General features: G+C 32.6%; 1 protein-coding gene across 2 annotated transcripts in view; it reads left to right on the top strand.

Moving 5' to 3' along the window:
• IBTK (inhibitor of Bruton tyrosine kinase) overlaps nt 1-22,157 on the top strand; it is a 70,468-nt gene that overhangs the window by 28,907 nt on the left and 19,404 nt on the right. For both annotated transcript variants that reach the window (XM_045543940.1, XM_045543939.1), the window contains exons 17-24: nt 4,362-4,463; nt 6,625-6,742; nt 8,685-8,745; nt 12,973-13,094; nt 14,726-14,838; nt 18,365-18,513; nt 19,910-20,073; nt 21,743-21,835. In XM_045543940.1, coding sequence (XP_045399896.1) covers nt 4,362-4,463; nt 6,625-6,742; nt 8,685-8,745; nt 12,973-13,094; nt 14,726-14,838; nt 18,365-18,513; nt 19,910-20,073; nt 21,743-21,835 — 922 coding nt within the window. The remainder of the gene's footprint in view (nt 1-4,361; nt 4,464-6,624; nt 6,743-8,684; nt 8,746-12,972; nt 13,095-14,725; nt 14,839-18,364; nt 18,514-19,909; nt 20,074-21,742; nt 21,836-22,157) is intronic.

Raw genomic sequence — 22,157 nt, 5'->3', positions numbered from 1 at the left:
GAAATAAAAGAAATAGGCTAAGAATTGAACCAAAATTTATGAAAAAAGTGCATTTATTTACTATGTCAAGCAAAACACCAAGTTTTAGTTACCAGGTGTCCTCTTTTGTCATTGGAGTGGTGCTGAGTTTTCTGTGGTATTCATTTAACCATTAGTTTTTTAACTCCAGCTATGTATTGTGGATTAAAAAAATAAATAGACCTTACTCTATTCTCAAGGAAGTCACAATCTAGTGGAGAAGACAAACATACGAGAAAGCAAGTATAATTCAACAGAGTAATCCTTTAAAAAGTAGATACATTTTTGAGAAACTAGCCTCTGATTCTGCCTGGGGAAATCCTCTGTAAAGGAGATAGTGTTTAAGCTTTTGTGTATTTGGGAGTAAGCTGAGACATTGGTTTTTTTTTTTTCTATACTCTCATTCTTTTTTTAAATTGAGATATTATTCACACCATAAATCTTAACACTTTTAAAGCATACAATTAAGTGGTTTTTTAGTATATTTGCAAATTTGTGCAGTTATCAGCACTATGTAATTCTAGAATATTTTCATCACCCCCCCAAAAAACCCTGTATTCATTAGTAAACACTTGCTATTCTTCCTTATCCCCAGCCCCTGGCCATCCCTAATCTGCTTTTGGTCTCTATAGATTTGCCTATTCTAGACATTTCATATAAAAAGAATCAAACAACATGTGGCCTTTTGTGTCTAACTTCCTTTATTTACCATAATGTTGTGAAGGTTCATCTATGTTGTAGCATGTACCAGCACTTCATTATTTTTTATTGCCAAATCATATCCATTGTGTGGATATACTGCATTTTATTTATACATTTGTCAGTTGGTGGATGTTTGGGTTGTTTTCACTTTTTGGCTGTGATGAATAATGCTGCTGTGAGTGGTTATGCCCAAGTTTATGAGTAGGCATATGTTTTCATTTCTCTTGAGCATATACCTAGGAGTAGAAATGTTGGGTCATATGGTAACTCTTTGTGTAACGTTTTAGGAATTGCCAAACTGCAGAGTGTCTGTACCATTTAACTTTTCCATCAGCAATGTATGAATGAGGATTTTAGTTTCTTCACATTCTTATCAACACTTGTTAATGTCAGCCTTTTTTGTTATAGCCATCCTAGTGAGTGTGAAGTTATATAACATGTGGTTTTGATTTGTATTTCTCTAATGATTAATGATGTTTAGCATCTTTTCATGTGTTTTCTGGCCATTTGTTTATCTTTGGAAAAATACATCCTTTGGACATTTTTATTTAAATTATTTGCCATTTTATTGTCTTGTAAGAGTTCTTTATATATTCTGGATACTGGTCCCTTGTCAGATATATGATTTGCAAATATTTTCTCTGAGTCATTTTCATTTCTTGATAGTGTCCTTTAAAACACAGAAGTGCTTAATTTTGATGAAGTCCAAATTACCTATTTTTATGTTGCTCATGTTTTTGGTGTCCCGTTTGAGAATTCATTGCCAAATCCAAGGTCATGATGATTACCCCCTGTGTTTTCTTCTGAGTTTTATAGTTTTATCTCTCATATTTAGGTCTTTGATCCATTTTAAGTTAATTTTTCCCCCAGCTTTACTGAGGTATAATTGACAAAGAAAAATTGTATATAGTCAAGATGTACAATGTGGTGTTTTGATATACATATATTGTGAAATGATTACCACAGTCAAGCTAATTAACGTATCTATCACCTCACATAGTTTTTTTGTTTTTTGTAGTTAGAATACTTAGGATCTACTTTTAGCAAATTTCAAGTATCTAGTAGCAAATCTCAAGTATACAGTACATTATTATTAACTGCCGTAACCATGCTGTATATGAGGTCTCCAGAACTTACTCATCTTAGAACTGCACATTTGTACACTTTGGCCAATATTCCCATACTTCATTTTTCACGTACTCCAACCCCTGGTAACCAACCTTCTCTTTGAGTTAAATTTTGTATATACTGTGAGGAAAGGGTCCAACTTCATTCATTTGCATGTGTATATCTTATTGTTTCAGCACTATTTGTTGAAAAGACTTTTATTTCCCCATTGAATTGTTTTGGCACCTCTGTCAAAAATCAATTGACAATAATCGTAAGGTTTTTTCTATATTCTCAATTCTATCCCATTGGTCTATATGTCTCTTTTTATGCCACTACAGCACTGTCTTGATTTCCATTGCTGTACAGTAATTTTTGAAATTGGGAAATGTGAGTCGTCCTACTAGGTTCTTATATTTCAAGATTGTTTTGGTCATTTTGGATCTCTTGCATTTTAAAATGAACTTTAGAACTAGTTTGCCAATTTTTACGAAAAAGGCAGCTGGGATTTTAATAGCATGGCATTGACTCTGTAGGTCAATTTGGGGATTATTGCCATTTTAATATTTAATATGAAGTCTTATAATCGATATACATAGGGTATCTTTATCTTTAATTTCTTTCAATGATTTTTGTAGTTTTCAGTGTACAAGACTTACACTTTCTTTGTTAAAATTATTCTTAAGAATATTTTATGCTCCTTTAAATGGAAATATTCTCTTAATTTTATTTTTGGACTGTTCTTTCCTAGTGTTTAGAATTACAATTGATTTTTGTATATTGATCTTGTATTCTGCAACCTTGCTAAACTTAGGATTTTCTATATGCAAGATCATGTCATCTGCAAATAGAGATGGTTTTACTTATTCCTTTCCATCTGGATGTCCTTTATTTCTTTTTCTTACCTAATTGCCCTGACTAGAAGAGTCTCTAGTACTTTGTTGAATAGAAGTGGTGAGAGTGGCCATCTTTGTCTTGTTCCTGATCGTAGGAGGAAAGCATTCAGTCTTTCATCATTAATTATGATGTTAGCCGTGGGTCTTTTGTAGTTGCCATTTATTAGGTTGAGGAAGATTCTTTCCATTTCTAGTTTATTGAGTGTTTTATTAATCATGAAAGGGGTATGGATTTTGTCAGTTGCTTTTTGGTATCTCTTGAGATGATCATGTGTTTTTTGTCCCTTATTCTATTTTTGTGTATTACATCAACTGATTTTCATATGTTGAATCATCCTTTCATTCTGGGTATATTCCATTTGGTCATGTTGTATAATTCCTTTTTATATGCCAATGGATTGTTTGTTAGCATTTGGTTGAGGATTTTTGCATCTATAATTATAAGGGATATTGGTTTTAATTTTTCTGTGATGTCTTTGTCTGGTTTTATTAATAGTATAATAATATTGGCCTCATTATATAGGGTAGTGTTCCTCATCTTCCACTTTTTGTAGAGTTTATGAAGAATTGTGTTAATTCTTCTTTAAATGTTCAGTTAAATTCACCAATTAAGCCATCTGGTCCCAGACTTTTCTTTGTGGGAAGTTTTTTTGGTCACTAATTCAGTCTCTTTACTTCTTATTTTTTCCATAAATGCCCCCCAGGGAAAAGGCTGTTCTCACTGGGCAAACTTTGAGTCAGGTCAAATAAAGATAAGCCATTCTAGTGGGATTTCCAGGGACCTGCCAGACAAGTCAGGTAATGACAGTTCTTTGATAATGTTTCTCTACAACTGTTCTGTCTCCTCCAGTGGCTAGTAGGCTGCCACTGTGATTCATTGTGATTGTAGAACTGTTGGTTTTCAATACTTCTGTGGAGCAAAGGAGAGGAGGATCTAAATAGGAAAGGCTACAATGTCTCAAATCTCACTGTTACCAAGATTCAGCCACTTTTCTTAAGTAAACACTCCCCAGATTATTGCAAGCCTTTGGCTGATTTCCAGAGTTCTGAAAAAGTTCATTAGGACAATTTTCAACAGTCATTATTCTTATGGAGGAGACGATTTTTCAGAAGTTCTTAATCTGTCATTCTCAGTGACTTCATCTTTTCCTCATTTTTTTAAAACTGTCTCTGCTTCAGATTTTTTTCTTCTGAGCTGCCTTTTTTCCCTTTCTTCTCTTCCTATGTTGTTGTTAATTTTATGTTGTTATTTTGTCAGTGGCTCGGGGGCATTTAGTGTAATGGTGAGATTTGATTTTCCCCTCTGTTCATTAGTTGAGAAATGTTTCTCTAACAACATGGGAAGATTGTAAACAAGTCAGACATTCTAGTAGCCTTCTAGACTGAAATGATCAACTCAAGTTGGCCATTTTTATGGTCTTAGTGTGAGCCTAGGCATTTGGTGTATTTTTTTCAGCTTTCTACCTGAAAGATAGAAATATTTCGAAATATTTACTGTTTATCATAGTTACCATTCCAATACATTTAAAAACTAATCATAATTCGCTCTTTGCTAGTATCTTAATTAATTCAATTTTTTTTCTAGGTATAATGTTTACAAAGTAATGAGTGATACTTGTTTTCTTTTTTTTATTTTAGAATCTCAAAATGTGGATTTTATTTGTAGTGTTCTTGTGGTGGCTGATCAACTTCTCATAACTCGATTGAAAGAGATTTGTGAAGTAGCATTAACTGAAAAATGTGAGTAATTTTGAATTAGAATTACTAATTAGTATATTTTCAGGTTGATCCAGGATTACTGTATTTTATTGACTTTATGATGCCATTTATGGTAAAATACACCTTTTTTTGTACCATGAAAAGTGCTGAAACATTTAAATTATTACATGCCATCATTTGTAAGCACATTCTTATCTCAGAAATATGTGAGCATCATATTGAAATATGATGTTAATTTTTATGGAAATATCATTAAATAATAAGATGGTGTCAAATTTGTTGGGAAACTTCAAGGGTGAGAATTTGAAAGCAGAATGTGTTTTAACCCTTGCTCTGATCTTGATTAGAGCTGTTTTTAGCTACCAGTTTTCTACTATTTGCTGGAATCTTCATGTAATTTTCTCAGTATATCTGAACAAAGCACATCTCTTTTTTCTCAGACTCTTATTTTTTTTCCTCTTTTTATTATTTCAGTTAGTTACATGACTGCCCTCCTGAACACTCAGCTTTGAAATCCAAAATTATTTTTTGTTATTTTGTCTCTTTTACCCAAATACTTTCAGCTGTCAGAACTGATTCATCTTAACTATGGTCACATTTCCCCCATCTTTTGATTCTCACTGTCACTAGGGCTAGTTGAAGTCACTGTTACCTATACCTTCTGTGTAGTTTCACAGTATTCTTTTTAAATGCTTTTTCTCCTTTATACTTCTCTTTCTTTAATCTTTCTAGGGAGTAATTATGTATTCCCCCTCTTTAAATATTTTTAATTGCTTACTCTAGAATAAAGGTTCAGTTTCCTTAGGCTGATGCGAAAGTTTTTTGGCTTTCTAATCTTATGTTCTGCTTCATTGCTATTAATATTCCAGGAAGTGTGACGAGAGTCCCTGTCAAATTTTCCTAATTTCTTGTATTTGTATCCTAATTTGTACTTAGCTTTGGTGTCTGATTTCTCACTTTTCTTGAGCACTGTGGACTATCTTCTTGGTTATCAAAAAGAGAACAAAGGCCCTAATCTCCTTTGAAATGAGAAAATAAAAATATATTAAAATAAATGACACAGCATAAAATAGGTATGAAATATACATATAGATGATATTTTTACTTGTTCAGTTGACTTTCCTTGGATATTCTTTCTTGGCTCTGGCTGGCATAGTTCCCCTGATTTATGAATTCCTTGATGTTCCTAGAACCTAGAAAAGGAGGCTTCCATACTAGTTTGGTCTCTGATTAGTAGGCAATTTGTGTGGGTACTTGTTCCCAACTGAACAACTCTAAAGTAGTTTTGTATGATCCGGTATTATCATTTTTGTGAGATGTGAGACTTGGTGTTCATCATTAGTTGAAATTTTAGTTAGTCAGGAGTGAGTAGAGACCATTATTGACTACACTTGCAACTTTTGACAGTTACAGGGGAGGAAAAAAAAATGAAAGTGAGTTCTAGAAAACAGTTGTCTTCCTTTATTGGCTGAGACTTTAAGTAAGAAAAAGAGTGGAGGTGTTGGGGAAGCTAAAGTTACTTGCTAAGTAGGTAGAATATTCTGAGAGGGTCTCTAGCAAAACAGGAAACTTAATATGTAAAATTACTAGGGTTGCATTATAACTAAATCCAGAATTTTTTGTGGAGTATAACAGATTGTGCACTGGCATGAATAATGATATCATTTATTTATATATAAATACATACACATCAATTCTGATAGATTAGTCAACACTAATGTATTTTATAGAATTATTTCATCAATTTTTCTTAGTCTCAAGAATATCATTTTAGTTTTACAGAAGAGAGAATAGCTAGTCTGTGCTATATATAAATATTAAAAGGAAAGTTGTTCATCAATGAAAGTTAAAAATATTCAGAAAATGTTAGGTGGAAGATTACCAATTCTTGTATGTTTGCTTTTAGGTGACACTAATGCCCTTCTTTTTGTTTTGCTTAAAATATTTGTGAGCTTATTTTTCCTCATAACCAGTCTTTTGAAATTCTTTTGACATATTGGGATAGGAGAGTTCTGTATTTGCCCCAGTATGTTATTTTTGGCAAGAAAATACCTTCAGTTTTTCTTATTATAGATGTTTTAGATGTTCTAGAAGTTTCTTAAAACTTTAGAAACAACTATGTTTCATTTGCTGTGGTAGCGTGCCTTTCATCTAATTTTGTAAATCTTTTCTTACTTTTTAGTAACCCTTAAGAATGCTGCTATGCTACTGGAATTTGCAGCAATGTATAATGCTGAACAATTGAAACTGTCTTGTTTACAGTTTATAGGACTGAATATGGCAGCTTTACTTGAAGCAAGGTAGGTCAGGTGCATATGTTATGTGTTGCAAATACAGATATTTATATATAATAGCAGATATGTTAGTAATTTAAAAGTGAATAACAATGTTTTACTTGCTGGAAAGAATTTGATAAAAGCTAGTGATTTGACATTTTAGAATCAGAGGGATCTTGGAAACTTTTGAAATGTTTTTAGCACTGATTTTTTTAAATTAAGTAAATTTACACATTTATTTTTTGATAGACGGTCAAAATATTTATTCAGTATCGAGTTAATGGTGAAAACGATGAGGTTGTTTTGATGAAAACAGAAATTTTGATATTAGAGTTCTTGGTGTCAGTTTACAGTTTAAGCCTTTATCATCCAGTTCATTTTTATATTTTATCTCAGTAATAATAATTATAATTAATACTTAATGCTTACTGTGTGCTAGGCAGTGTTCTAAGAGTATTACATAGATTAATTCAGTTAACTTTCATGAAAACCTTATGAAGTAGATTCTGTTAATATCCTTGTATTACAGATGAGAAAACCCAGGAAATTTTTTCTTTCTTTGCAAAGAATTGAGAAAATCTCGATCTGTATAATTGTTAGAAATGGTTACAGGTTTTTGATAACTTACCCTTTCCAAGGTCAAGATGATCTTTAAACTAATTCTAAAATGTGATTGAAATAAAGTGTTCTATTTTTTGGAGGTGAATCACTAACAAGATTCTTAATGCCAGTTAGGTTCAATTTAAAGAAAAGTCCTTTGTACTTTAAGGCTTTGTTATTTTGTGAAAAATGCTTTTAAATGAAAATTAATGTTATGAGATATTAGACAATGTCATTTTAAAATACCTTTGATAACTTACTGTCAAAACCTGGCTAGATTTTCAGACTAAATTTAATTTCATTGCTCACATTCCATTAGTAATTCTATTCATAGCAGTTTTATGACCCTGTATTGCCAAATTAAGCTCATTTAATTTGTCAGATAAAAATCAACCAAAAAGTAAAACAAGTACCAACTCTGTCTAAAATGTGATATTGGAAAATGATGTGTCACACTACTGTTGTTCAACTGTTATGTTGTGACAAGTACGTCAGCTGAGCCATTTAATTAAAGATAGCACTTGCTGTGACAGTGTCTCTACCTGCATAATTTTACATGAGTAGACATGCACAACTTGTATTAAAATGAAGATTTCTACAAACTTAACCAGTATGTGTTTGCTAGAAGTGTAAATAAGTATGCACAGAGATGTTAGGAAAAGGAGGGCAGCACCAAAATTCACTTAGCATGCCAAGTTAATGCATCACTTATCCCCAAAGTATTGAAAACTGATATGGTACAGATTTGAATGTGCAGGTTGTTTTGTATTAGTTATAAAAATAGTTTAAAATATATTTTAGAATATAAACTTTGATTTAAATTTTCACTGATGTCTTAAAGTACCACTTTGGAACCTGAAAGATCCTTGAAATCTGTCTTGAATACGGCTAATTTAGTCCAAACCTCATTTTACACATGCAGATTTTAAGGCCCAGAGAAGTAAAGTAAGTTGTTCAAGGTCATGTTTGTAATTAGTAGCAGTGACAATTCTAGGTAGAATTCAGATATTCTGATACTTAGGCCATTTTCTATTAATGTAGTATTCCTTCTATAAAGATTATATGGGAAATAAATACTTGCTATTTCATTATGATGGAAAAGATTCTTTGTATACTTATTCATAAGAGTTCCTTGAGTTTTATTCAAAATATTTGTCTAATATGTTTGCTGTTTATTTGAAATATGAAAAATATGGTAACTACATACACCAATTTCCAAAAATAATTTGTAGCAGCTAGTATATATAATGCTTAAAAAATAGCTTTGTTACTTATTTGGCAACATGAAATGTCTATATATTTGAAAATCTTGACAGGTGTTAAGTCACTTGAGTCTTAAGATAGAATTTTGTATCCTCTATTTTAGGTCTCTTGATGTTTTAAGTGATGGTGTTTTGAAGGATCTTTCTATATTTTATCGAAAAATGGTAAGGTTTATGTTTTTTCAGTGAAGATTTCGATGGCTATAACGTTACCATCTTAAGTAGTATTTTAGATCAGACTTCCCAATGGAATAGTTTTCTAATGAATTCTAATACATTAGGATCTTTTTAAAATGAGGACATTTCTTCCTGATTGAGCTTGGGAAGGCTGTGTGATTCTAAAAATTTGTCCATTTCCTCCTCATTCTCCAATTTGTGTGCATAAAGATTTTTGTAATATTCATAGATAATGTCACGTATCTCTGTGGCTTCGGTTGTGATTTCTCCTTTCATGTTCCTGATGGAAGTTATTAAAGATTTTTCTTTTCTGCTCTTGGTTAGTCTAGCCAGTGGTGTGTCTATTTTATTTATCTTTTCAAAGAACCAACTTTTTGTTTTATTAATTTCCCTTATAGTATTTTTGTTGTCTTTTTCATTTAATTCTGATTTGATCTTAATAATTTCTCGCCTTCTGCTGGGTTTGGGGTCAGTCTGTTCTTTCTCCAGCTCTTTGAGTCTATTCATTAAGTTGTCTAGTTGTAAATTGTCTGTCTTTTTGAAATAGGCATTTATGGAAATGAATTTTCCTCTCAGGACTGCTTTAGCTGCATCCCATAGATTTTGATAAGTTGTGTCACCTTTGTCATTTAATTCAAAGAATGTTTTGATTTCTGACTTAATTTCTTCCTTTACAAAATTGTTATTCAGGAGAAGGTTGTTTAGCTTCCATGACTTTGCATAGGAATGAGAGTTCCTGTTAAGGTTCATTATTATTTTTATTCCATTGTGATCTGAGAAGATGCAGGGTATGATTTCTATTTTTTTAATTTTTTTAAGACTTGCTTTATGACCTAGGATATGGTCAATCTTAGAGAATGTCCCGTGAGCTGATGAGAAGAATGTATATTCAGTGGTTTTCGGGTAGAATGTCCTGTAGATGTCAGTCAGGCCCATTTAATTCCTGAATAGACCAATATCAACAACTGAAATTGAAACAGCAATAAAAAACCTTCCCAAAAAGAAAAGCCCTGGTCCAGATGGGTTCACACCTGAATTTTACCATACATACAAAGATGAACTGGTGCCCATCCTACATAAACTATTCTTCAATATTGAGAAGGATGGAATTCTTCCCAACACATTCTACCACGCCAATATAACATTAATACCAAAACCAGGAAAGGATGCAACAAAAAAAGAAAACTACAGACCAATTTCTCTCATGAACGTAGACGCAAAAATTCTCAATAAAATCCTAGCAAATCGTATCCAAGTGCTGATTAAAAAAATAATTCATCATGACCAAGTAGGCTTCATCCCAGAGATGCAGGGGTGGTTTAACATACGAAAATCTATAAATGTAATTAACCACGTAAATAGAAGCAAAAATAAAGACCATATGATCCTCTCAATAGATGCAGAAAAAGCATTTGACAAAATTCAACACCCTTTTATGATAAAAACACTTAACAACATAGGCATAAATGGGACCTACCTAAAAATAATACAAGCCATATATGACAAACCCACAGCCAACATCATACTGAATGGGGAAAAACTGAAAGCATTCCCACTCAGAACTGGAACCAGACAAGGCTGCCCACTGTCCCCATTACTTTTCAACATAGTATTGGAAGTCCTTGCGAGAGCTATCAGACAAGAGAGCAGAATCAAAGGTGTCCAAATAGGGACAGAAGAGATCAAACTCTCACTCTTTGCTGATGACATGATGTTGTATCTGGAAAACCCCAAGGACTCAACCAAGAGACTCCTGGAATTAATTAACGAATTCAGTAATGTCTCAGGTTACAAAGTCAATACACACAAATCAGAGGCATTCATATATGCCAATACCATTCAATCGGAGAACCAAATTAAGGACTCAATACCTTTCAAAATAGCAACAAAGAAAATAAAATATCTAGGAATATATTTAACTAAAGAGGTAAAGGACCTCTATAAAGAGAACTATGAAACGCTAAGGAAGGAAATTGCAGAACACGTAAATAAGTGGAAATCCATACCATGCTCATGGATTGGAAGAATTAACATCGTTAAAATGTCTATACTACCCAAAGTAATCTATAGATTCAATGCAATTCCTATTAAAATACCAACATCATTTTTCACAGATTTAGAAAAAATAATTATACACTTTGTATGGAATCAGAGAAGACCCCGTATAGCAAAAGCAATCTTAAGCAATAAAAACAAAATGGGAGGTATTGATTTGCCAGACTTCAAACTATACTACAAAGCTGTGGTTCTTAAAACTGCTTGGTATTGGCACAAGGGCAGGGACACAGACCAGTGGAACAGAACAGAAAACCCAAATATAAAATCATCCTCATATAACTATCTAATCTTTGACAAAATAGACAAAAACATACTCTGGGGACAAGAGTCCCTATTCAATAAATGGTGCTGGGAAAACTGGATAGCCACATGTAGAAGACTGAAACAGGACCCACAGATTTCACCTCTCACAAAAATTAAATCACGGTGGATAACAGATTTAAACCTTAAATGGGAAACAATTAGAATTCTAGAAGAAAATGTAGGAAAGACTCTTACAGACATTGGTCTAGGCAAAGAATTTATGAAGAAAACCCCTAAGGCAATCGCAGCAACAACAAAAATAAACGACTGGGACCTGATTAAATTAAAAAGCTTCTGCACAGCCAAAGAAATAGTCATGAAAATAAACAGACAGCCTACAGAATGGGAAAAAATTTTTGCATACTACACATCAGATAAAAGACTGATAACAAGAATCTATTTAGAACTCAGGAAAATCAGCAGGAAAAAATCAAACAATCCTATCAAAAAATGGGCAAAGGACATGAATAGAAATTTTTCAAAAGAAGACATAAGAATGGCCAAAAAACATATCAAAAAATGCTCAACATCCCTAATCATCAGGGAAATGCAAATCAAAACCACAATGAGATACCACTTAACTCCGGTGAGAATGGCCTTTATCAAAAAATCCCAAAACAACACATGTTGGCGTGGATGCGGAGAGACAGGAACACTCATACACTGCTGGTGGGAATGCAAACTAGTGCAACCCCTATGGAAAGCAATATGGAGATACCTTAAACAGATTCAAGTAGACCTACCATTTGATCCAGCAATCCCATTATTGGGCATATACCCAGAAGAACAAAAGTCATTCTTTAACAAAAACACCTGTACCCGAATGTTTATAGCAGCACAATTTACAATCGCAAGGATGTGGAAACAACCCAAGTGCCCATCAATCCACGAATGGATTAGTAAACTGTGGTATATGTATACCATGGAGTACTACTCAGCTATAAGAAATAACAATGATACGACATCTCTTTGGTTCTCCTGGAGAGAGCTGGAACCCATTATACTAAGTGAAGTATCCAAAGAATGGAAAAACAAGCATCACATGTACTCACCAGAAAACTGGTTTCCCTGATCATCACCTAAATGTACATCAGGGAAGGATACCAATTGGATATCAGACTGGGATGGGGGGTGGGGGGAGGGGATGGGTGTATGCCTACATGATGAGTGCGTTGCACACCCTCTGGGGAATGGTCATGCTTGAAGGTGCAGACCCGGGGAGGTGGGGGGGGGAGGGGATGGAGGTATGACTACATGATGAGTGCCAGGTGCACTGTCGGGAGAATGAGAACGGACGCGCTTGGGACTCTGACTCGGGGGGATGGGTGGGACATGGAAAATGTATATAACCTAAACTTATGTACCCCCATGATGAGCTGAAATAAAAAAAATATATATATATAAAAAAAATAAATAAATAAAATGAGGACATAGGATTTCTTTATAGATCCCACAGATAAGTATGATAATCAAACTTGAATAGACCTAATGATAAAATTATTATCTACTTTAATTCCTATATAAATGAAAGTTACTGAAAGCTTCAGACAGTCTTTCATTATTTACTAAAAGTCAGGACGGTGCAAAAACATGGATTCACATGATCCCTAAGAAATGGATTAACTTGTATTTAATAATAAAGTGGAGCTTTTTTCATGTTTCTTTTTTTTTGACAGTTTTATTCTTTAATGAATCTAATCAAATTTCTCCCCCTTGTATATTTGGGAAGTTATTGGGCATTTTAGACTTTTTCTAGTTAATATCACTATATATTAAAACAAATGGAATATTTTACACTTTTTTTAATCTTTACAAATTTTTTATTTAAAAAAAATAACATCTTTAATTCTACAGATTCCAGCCATGGATAGAAGAGTCATTACACCATATCAAGATGGACCAGATATTAGCTATTTGGAAGTAGAAGATGGAGATATCTTTTTGAAAGAAGAAATAAATATAGAACAAAATTATTCGTAAGCTCAGATTTTATTTCTTTTCTTCCTTTCCTTCCATCCTTTCTCCCTTCCTTCCCCCATCTTGGACACTTAACACTTTTGTATTCTTTTGTATTGGTATTGGAAGAAGAAATTGAGAACTTCTGACATAAGTAGTAGGTATTTATGTTCATTCTTATTAGCCTTGGTAAAATATGAAGTAAATATAATTATTTACAGGTCTGACAAATTTAAAATATAAATAAAAAAAGAACATAGACTTCAGGTTAAACATGTTGGGTTAACTAAGTGCGTTTATCTTAGCTTCCTTCCCAAACTCTGCCAAGATTACAATAAAGAAATAAAAAAAGGTGTATTGCATTAGAGCAGAGAGAACAGTATAGTTCTAAGCAACTGGCAGGAAATGTTAAGAGTTTTGGAAGTTAGAAGGTTGTTGCTGAGTGGTGATGACTTAAAACAGAAAAAGCTAAAACAATTCTGGAAATGCTTAAGAATTTAATGGTACCAGGTTTATGAAGACTAGGGTGAGTGCTTAGACTTCAGGAGCATTAGATTCCTGATCCCTTCCTAAACCCCATTCAATCAAGTGATTGCCCCTTCTCTATCTTGGCAGAAGACAAGATTTGCCTTTGGAGAGGTTAAACCAGCAACACTCCAGAGAGGAGGGTACCTGCCACAAATGAAGCACTATTCCTTTTTAGAGAACCTATCTATATCAAAAACTGTGACCTACAGTGATTGACATTTGGGGGTCCTCTAACAAAATATCCCAGTTTCTACATAATCCCCCTACAGTGGGCTAGCAATTTGACAAGCACTGCATAGACTCTCTAATCAGCATTGTAAGCTTACTTATCAACTGGTTACAGAATTACTTTCCTTCTACTTGGTAAATAAACTGTTAAAGTGAAATCTTTGGATGCTCAGGTTATTTTCATTTACTATATATAACCAACTATACCTCACTGAAAAACTACTCTTGTGTTCCAGAGATGTTCTTTTTTTAACCCCTTCTTTAGTGTTTGGTATTGTTTGTGAATCTTGAAGTTTTTAGATGTATGACATTTTATTATATTAAAAATTGTAATAAAATTATTAACATTGATATAAATAACTCATGTTGTAATATTATTCACAGCTGGCCTATGTAACTGGACAAAATATATAATTAAGTCTATAATTTTAGGTAAAACATTAATAAGACAGTTGTGGCCTCCATTAGTATATTAGTATTTTATTTTCCTTTTCCTGACTAATAATACTTTATTCAGGGAATTAAGCATTCTCTGAAATGCTTTAAAAATTAGCAATAAATATTTCTAATTCAAAATCATAGTTTGTAATAGCTTATATATAAATGTGTACAGTATTTTACTTTTCAGAGTATTTTCCTCTGTACCATCTTGTTTTTAACTTTCACAGAAAAATGCTAGGGTTAGAACAGATAATAGTATGGCACTGAGGCCTAGAGAAATTTAAGTAATTTGCCTAGGTCTTACATAGATAAATGTGACTAGAGCATGCATTTCCTTACATGGTTTCTGTTTGACCAAAATACTATATTCTGTTTATTAAAAAGCATAGTACTATTTTTCAACTCTAACTTAATTTATTTAAAAAAATGACTTTTATGTTTATTTTTTTCCTAGGGAAACTATGTTCAAAAAGGCAAAAACAAAAGCAAAAAAGAAGCCACGTAAACGTTCAGATAGTTCTGGAGGTTATAACCTTTCAGATATTATTCAGAGTCCGCCATCTACAGGTTAGTGGAAAGTATTTCAGCATGTATTTCCAGTTCTTATGTTTGGTGTCTCTATTCATTATCTAATTCATTTAACATGTATTACATACTATCATATGCCATCTGCTGGGGCCACCAAAATAGAAAATAGTCCTTACGTAAGCTACAGAAAATGATAGTGTGTTATGATAAGTACTCTAATTGAAGTATCCTCTGGGAGCACAAAAGAGGCACTCCAACTAGTCTAAGAAGATCAGGGAAGACCTTTTAGAGGAAAGTAATGCTGAGCTGGATCTTGAAGGATAAAGAAAAGTTAGCCAAGAAAAGGAGGTAGATGGTTGTACTAAACAAAGAGGGCAATATTTTCCCAAACCTGGAGGCAATAGAAAGAATTGCACATTTTTTGTTCATATAGTTTATAGCATGGCTATAGTTTAGCCGCATAGGGTATGTGCAGGTAGGAGGATAGGTTCAATAGGGTCAGATTTTGAAGGCTCTTATAGGCCCAACTAAGGAATTTATATATTATTCTAAAGGTTGTGGGTTGCTGTTGAGGAATTTTTAAAATAGGACTGGATATGATTTATGTTTTTAGAAAGACCACTCTGTCCGATGGCTTAGAGGGTTAGAGGTTGGTAAAACATGACAGAGATACTATTATTTTGTTGATTCAGTTCAAATATGTCAGTGCTCCAAGCAAGATGCCATTCATGTGTATAAGGAAGTTATACTCTAGTAGTAAAATATAAAATGTTTTACAAGCCATTATGTGAACCTGTTTGAAAGTAAAGGTTATGTAGTTTCTCTGAAATTTTTTCCTAATTTTTTATTTTGAAAATCTTTACCAAAAAGATGAAAGAAAAATTTCATGAACACCTATAAATACTCTTTATTCAGATTTATTATTAACCTCTTAAAACATTTGCTTTTTCTTTCAGGCTCTCTGTTGCTTGCTGTCTCCTCTCGCCTTCGAAGCATTCTACACACACACACACACACACACACGCACACGCACGCCACATACATGTATGTATGTGTGTATGTATATTAATATAGAGAGACTTTATTTTTTTACTAATCCACTGGAAATAAGTTGTGGACGTGATACTTTTCCCCTAAATACTTTAATATGAGTCTCCTAAGAATAAGAATGTTCACAACCATAGTACCATTATCACACCTAAGATAATTGACGTTAATTAATGTTATATAATATTACATTCTATATCCTGATTTCCCTAATTGTTTGAAAATGTTTTTGCAGTCTTTTTTGCTTTAACCTTAAAAAAAAATCTAGTATTCTATCAAGATTGACATTCATTGCCTTTGCTTATTAATATCTCTTTAGTCTCTTAATTAGAATAGTATCCTCCATACCTTTTTGTTTTGTATTTTTTTTCCAAAAGTTCAAGCCAGTTGTATTATAGACTATCTTGCATTCTAGATTTGTCTGATCCAGATTTAAACTGTAAATTTTTAATAGTTTCTTCAGATAAAACATGAAGTGTGATTATAAAATAATGAAATTGCAGTATGGCTTTCAGAAATGGTAGGTGTTTCTTGTCTGTAGCAGTAAGACATAACCTGGTACCATTTCTATTTACAGTACTTTCATAGTCAGCCGTATACAAGCAACTTTGAAAAATAGAAGAGTACATTGTTTTGTGTCCCTTTGAAAAAAATAGTTATTCAGGGCAAAGAAGGAATTTTGTTATTGTTTAATGAGATACTACAAATGAGGTAATTGACATGTTCACTAAAGCTCAAAGGAATAAATAATGTCAAGAATTAGGTGTTTTAGATAACACAAAATACATAAAAAGGATAGATGTTATATATAAAATTGATTTATGAAACACTGAAGATAGGAATCGGGAGACCTAGTAAATAGGAAAGACATCTTAGGACTTTTTCAAATTTTGTGTTTTCTGTGTTACATGAGTTCCCTCTAGTCCTTAGAAGGAGGTATGGGTGGATTGATGGAAGAATGAATAAATGGATGGTCATGAAACTAATGATTTTCCAGTTACCTAAACAACTTAGGGAAAATGCAGATGTTAATAATGTAATTGTTAATAATAATGTTAGCGGGTACTAATAATGTTATTATTAGCACATGTGTTAGAATCTTAGCATTTCAGAGCTGGAGGAGATATTAGTAATGAAATAATTTTTGTTTCTTACTTTAAACCTGAGGAAACAAGCACAGAAAATTTAAAGTGATTTGAATTTGTGACAAAAAGAAATAAAATTTACTCGCTCAATTCCAATTCCATATTCTCCTGGTGTACTATTTTTTCTTTGATAATGATTAAAAGGTTAAATTTAATGAGGGTTAAAAAGACCTATTATGGAAGGAAATTTGATTGTGAGACAAATTTCATCAAAGATAGTATATAAAGGCTTAACATATGTATTGATCCTTAAAGTTAGACAGATGACATTCTGTGAAACTGTTTTCAACCAAAAATAATTGTTGGCCACTTTAATCATCCTCTTTATTTTCTAGATTTATTTCTAATTGACTTCTGAGAGTGTTCCAATATTAAATGTATTTTCTTAGATGTAAATTTGCCAGTGTTAAAAATATTCAAAAGATTATATGGGAAAAAAATGTTTGAATGTTCTCTCCAAACTATATATTAGCAATGATAACAGCAACAACAGAACAACACTTAGTGTGTAAGAGATGGTGTTTTATTTATTTTTAAATCAATTATATAACTTTTAGTTAGAACTCAGATGTCTTTATTTTAAAATATATTTTGATACTTCATTTAGATTCGAGTAAATTTAAAATGTATGAAAACAAACACCTGAAACTAAGCAAAAGTTTATACTGTTTATATTTGAAATGACTCTGCTGTGCTAATGAACCTAGATACCAGCTGTGGTATGGAGGCAGGCATTTAGCTTGCCTAAGAGAAAAAATGGTATATATTAATCCATTTCATGACAGCCCCCTTGCTTGTCAAGCTGATTAAAAATAACTCTCAGTTGCCAGAGATTTTTTGCAAGGGAGAAAATCCTCAAATAGTCCACAATCAGCTTCTGCAGGAGCCTCTGCTGCTGGGCCAGCCTACTGGCTATATGAGAGGCAGAAAGCCCCAGTGCTTCCTCCCACACAGAATGGAATCCATCCCCCTTTGTATGGGGGCAGAGACCTCTACAGGGAGACAAATGAGAAAGAGAAAGGGGGAAGTTCTGAAGTTTATTATTTTTCCTTCCTGTATTTTTTATGGGGACAAACTACAGTTCTCAACCACTTCTTTAAAGCAGAGCCCAAAGAACTATCTTCCTCAGGTTCTCTGCATAATTGATGTGTAATTGTAATGAATAAAACTGTAGTTTTGAGTCTCCTTCATTTTAATTTTTCACTTAAACTGATTTCTTTCTCCAGTTACCTTCAATCATTAAGATTTTTGATGCAGTGAATATAATTTAAATGTTATCAAACCTGGATAAATGGAAGCTTTTAGCTCTCTATTTGGTTCATTGAATGTAATGCGTATGTGTTTAAATGTATTTTTTTAATTTCACATTTTAGGATTATTAAAGTCTGGTAAGACCAATTCTGTGGAATCTCTTCCAGAACTCTTGACATCAGACTCAGAAGGAAGCTATGCAGGACTAGGTAGTCCTAGAGATTTACAGTCCCCCGATTTTACAACAGGATTTCATTCAGATAAGATTGAGGTTTGTTTTTTAAAGTACTGCTTCTTTACCTTTTATTTTTAGGTCTACAGACAATTTCTCTTGTTTTTCCTTGTTTTTGCTCTAATTTTAAAACACTGTCCTGTTTGTTATGTAAGAAAGCATAACTAATCACACAATATACGTAGTGTTAGTTTTCTCAAATTTGTGTAACATTTCTAGTTTTAGAGGTTTTAATTGCAGTTTTGAGCCCTTTGTAATGTTATTTCTAATCTACTTTCTACAACTAAAATATAAAATTGATATAAAACTGCATAGACATATTGAAAAACATATTTATAGCAAATTATTGAAATTTATTTTGTGAAATGTCGGTTGACACCGGTTAAAAATTGTCATGGAAAATGATTTTGAAAATAAGCATAATTTCAAATTTTGCAGTCTATTTCCTCCAGGGTATTAACTAGAACAAAACAAACTAGAATGATTGAGTTCTTCTCTTAGTCTAGCACAGTTGACATTAAGCTGCAGGATTCCTAGTCTGGTCAATTCTGGAAAGGGCATTTTTTAGATATCCCTTAAAATTTTATTACACAGTTGTTTATTGGGAAGGAAAATGTCTAACTCAACAGAGATAGAGTCATTTTTCTCTAACCCCTACACATCCAGAAAACATTAAAGCTTTTGGAATTCGTGAGACAATAGAAATTTACCCTTCTTAGAGGCCCTCAGGGGTGATTTGTGTGTGTGTGTGTGTGTGTGTGTGTGTGTGTGTGTGTGTGTGTTTTAAATAGAGTAGAAGTTTGGGGGCAATTCATACTCACAGTAAGGCTGGTCTGGAAGACAGTTGAGGTTTAAAGAAAGATCAAAGGCATATTGTGAATGTCTTGCAATAATAGAAGAATTTATCCTGGAAGTAGAAATACCATTTTAATAACTTCTTTGACCTATTAAAATAGCAATAGTTTTAGGATTCCTTTTGAAATGTCTATGTTGTTTGACTTTAGTTTTATTCAATTACTTTAAATTACATTCAGAGTAAATTATATACAATATTTATACCAAACTTCCATGTTGTTTTATACTAAAGTCATGGATGTTAATTTTAAAGTTATTGCTTCATGTCTTATTTGTGTAATTTTTATTTATTAATATTTTTGTTTACTATTTGTATAAATAGGGATTTAGTATGCAAACTTGTTTCCCTAAAACTTATTTTCACATAATTGGATTGTAGTCAGTGATGTGGCTTGAGAATTGGTTAAGGCACAAAAATGTAGAAGAACATGAATTGAAAATGCTAGATGATTCATTGTCATAAGATTTTACTCTTCAGTATAACGTAACTAATATTTATTAAGTACTAACTATGTTTTAGTTGCTATACTAGGTGCCTGCTATTGTTAACATTTTTTAATGTTTTTTTCCCTCTCCCTAGGGTAAAGTTAAACCATATGTTAATGGTATACCTCCTACATATTCTAAGGAAGATTTAAAACCCTGGGAAAAGTCACCAATACTTAAAATATCTGCTCCACAGCTCATTCCCAGTAACAAAATTGATACTACCAGCTCTTCCAATTGGGTTGCTGGCTCTTTCAGGTATGATTTTCATTTTGTTCTGTACCTGTTTTTCTGAGAGATATCATTAATTTTTAGTCAAATTTTTAATGAAACACATTTAAAAAATATTAATATAAATTTCTGGTACACAAAAAAGTGCCCAACTGCATATATAAATTGCTAACCAGCTATAATAAATAGGCTTTTTCTCCCAAGCAAAATTTAGTTGCCTTTGTATTATCATCAGTGAATAGTAGCAAGTACTGTAATATACATATATATAGACTTAATATCAGCAATTTTTTTCTTTGATAATATATATTGGTTAAAATCCTACTCAGGAAGACCATTTTGTCATTCACAGACTTGTGTTATCTTTATAGCACAGTAAGGGGTATTTAAAATCTCACAAAATGTATTGTTATTTACAATGAATTTTCAGAGGCTATTTGTTTAATGTTGTTATGTTATCCTTTTAATTTGCCTATATTTTATACATTATTTTATTTAGAAAAGTCAAATGAAGGAGTTAGATATAATTAGAATGCAATATTCTTTCAAAGTGCTTATTGCACTTGTGCTTCATCAGTATATGCCTACTGTTGCTAACAGGCTAAAATTGTTAATTGACTTATTAAATATATAATCAGCTGGACCATTTGTGTAATTCTTTTGAAATACACTATAGTTTGCACAGTTGCAACAAAGATCATGATGTTTTAGTTTACGTTGCTTCATGGTCTAATAGTAGTTCAGGCCAGGTGCAGTAGTAGCTCATGGCTATAATCTTAGCTCTCTGGGAGGCCAAGGCAGGAGATTGCTTGAGACCAGGAGTTGGAGACCAGCCGGAGCAAGAAGACCCTGTCTCTACAAAAAAATAGAAAAATTAGCCAGGTGTAGTGGTGTGTACCTGTAGTCCCAACAACTCGGGAGGCCGAGGCAGGAGAATCGCTTGAGCCTAAGAGTTTGAGTTTGGAGTGAGCAATCATGATGCCACTGTACTCTAGCCCAGGTGACAGCACGAGACTCTGTCTCAATAAAATAAAAGTAGTTCAGAAATTAGTTTCAAAATTTTTTTTGCCTTTCTAAGTAAATAGGAGCATACTTAATTTGTGGGAACATCTAGAAGCTTCTTCTTATTGCTAATGTTAGAATATTTTGTTAAACATGTTTTAAGAATAGCTTGGTATAAAGTTAACAATATAGGTTGTCTGTCTATTTCAGTGCCATGCCATAGACAAAATGCGCAGCAATGTGAAATAAATGTTCTCAATATTAACAAATAGACAAACGTTTCTACATTCATTCTGATGTATTGCCTAGTGGGAATAAGAGGTAGAATTTCTTTTTAGCAAAAGAAAATAAAGGATAAGAATATAATTAGAACTTTGGTGAATTCTTCTACCTGATTTAGATAACTTAAGAGTCTTTCTATTGTTTGACTTTTTTTCCTTCTTTTACATAAGAATTTCAGTTTTATCACTTAACCTTATGACTTTGGATGCATTTTAGTTGTTATTTATGTATATATATGTAAAAATAACTTTTTTTCAAAGTATCCTTTGTAAGGTTGGCCATAACTGACAAAATAACCTAAATTATACTGTAATTATCAGTCTTAAATATAATTTGCAGTTTCAGTGAAGTTTGGAAGTTGGGCTTTATAGGAAGATGAATGTTTTATAAAGTAACTTTTTGTGTCTTTTAGTCCTGTCAGTCCTCCTGTTGTGGATCTCAGAACCATCATGGAAATAGAAGAAAGTAGACAAAAACGTGGAGCTACACCAAAGTCAAATTTAGGGTTGGTTAAAACAATCATAAAAAAGAAAAGATCATTTTGTGTTGTATTTCTGTCCTAAGAATTAGAAAGACCTATTGGATCTTTCCTATTATTTTTCTGCATTTGATGTTATAGTTGATCATAAGTTCTTTTCTTGTTAATTTAGCCTCCATAATATTATTTCTTAAGTATGTGCTAAAGGTAGCGTTGAGTTGATAGACCAGTTCTTGTGGAATACAGTATTACAGCCAAAAACTTGCCTCTAAAATGATCATTGTGGACTATTTCTAAAGAAAAACCAAAGATTTAAGACTTGTGATACAAGTTCCCCTTGAAAAGTATG

Source organism: Lemur catta, chromosome 2 (assembly GCF_020740605.2).
Source record: "Lemur catta isolate mLemCat1 chromosome 2, mLemCat1.pri, whole genome shotgun sequence".
NCBI classification, from domain to species: Eukaryota; Metazoa; Chordata; class Mammalia; order Primates; family Lemuridae; genus Lemur; species Lemur catta.
Note: the sequence above shows the minus strand (reverse complement) of the source record. Positions and strands in the feature narration are given on the sequence as shown.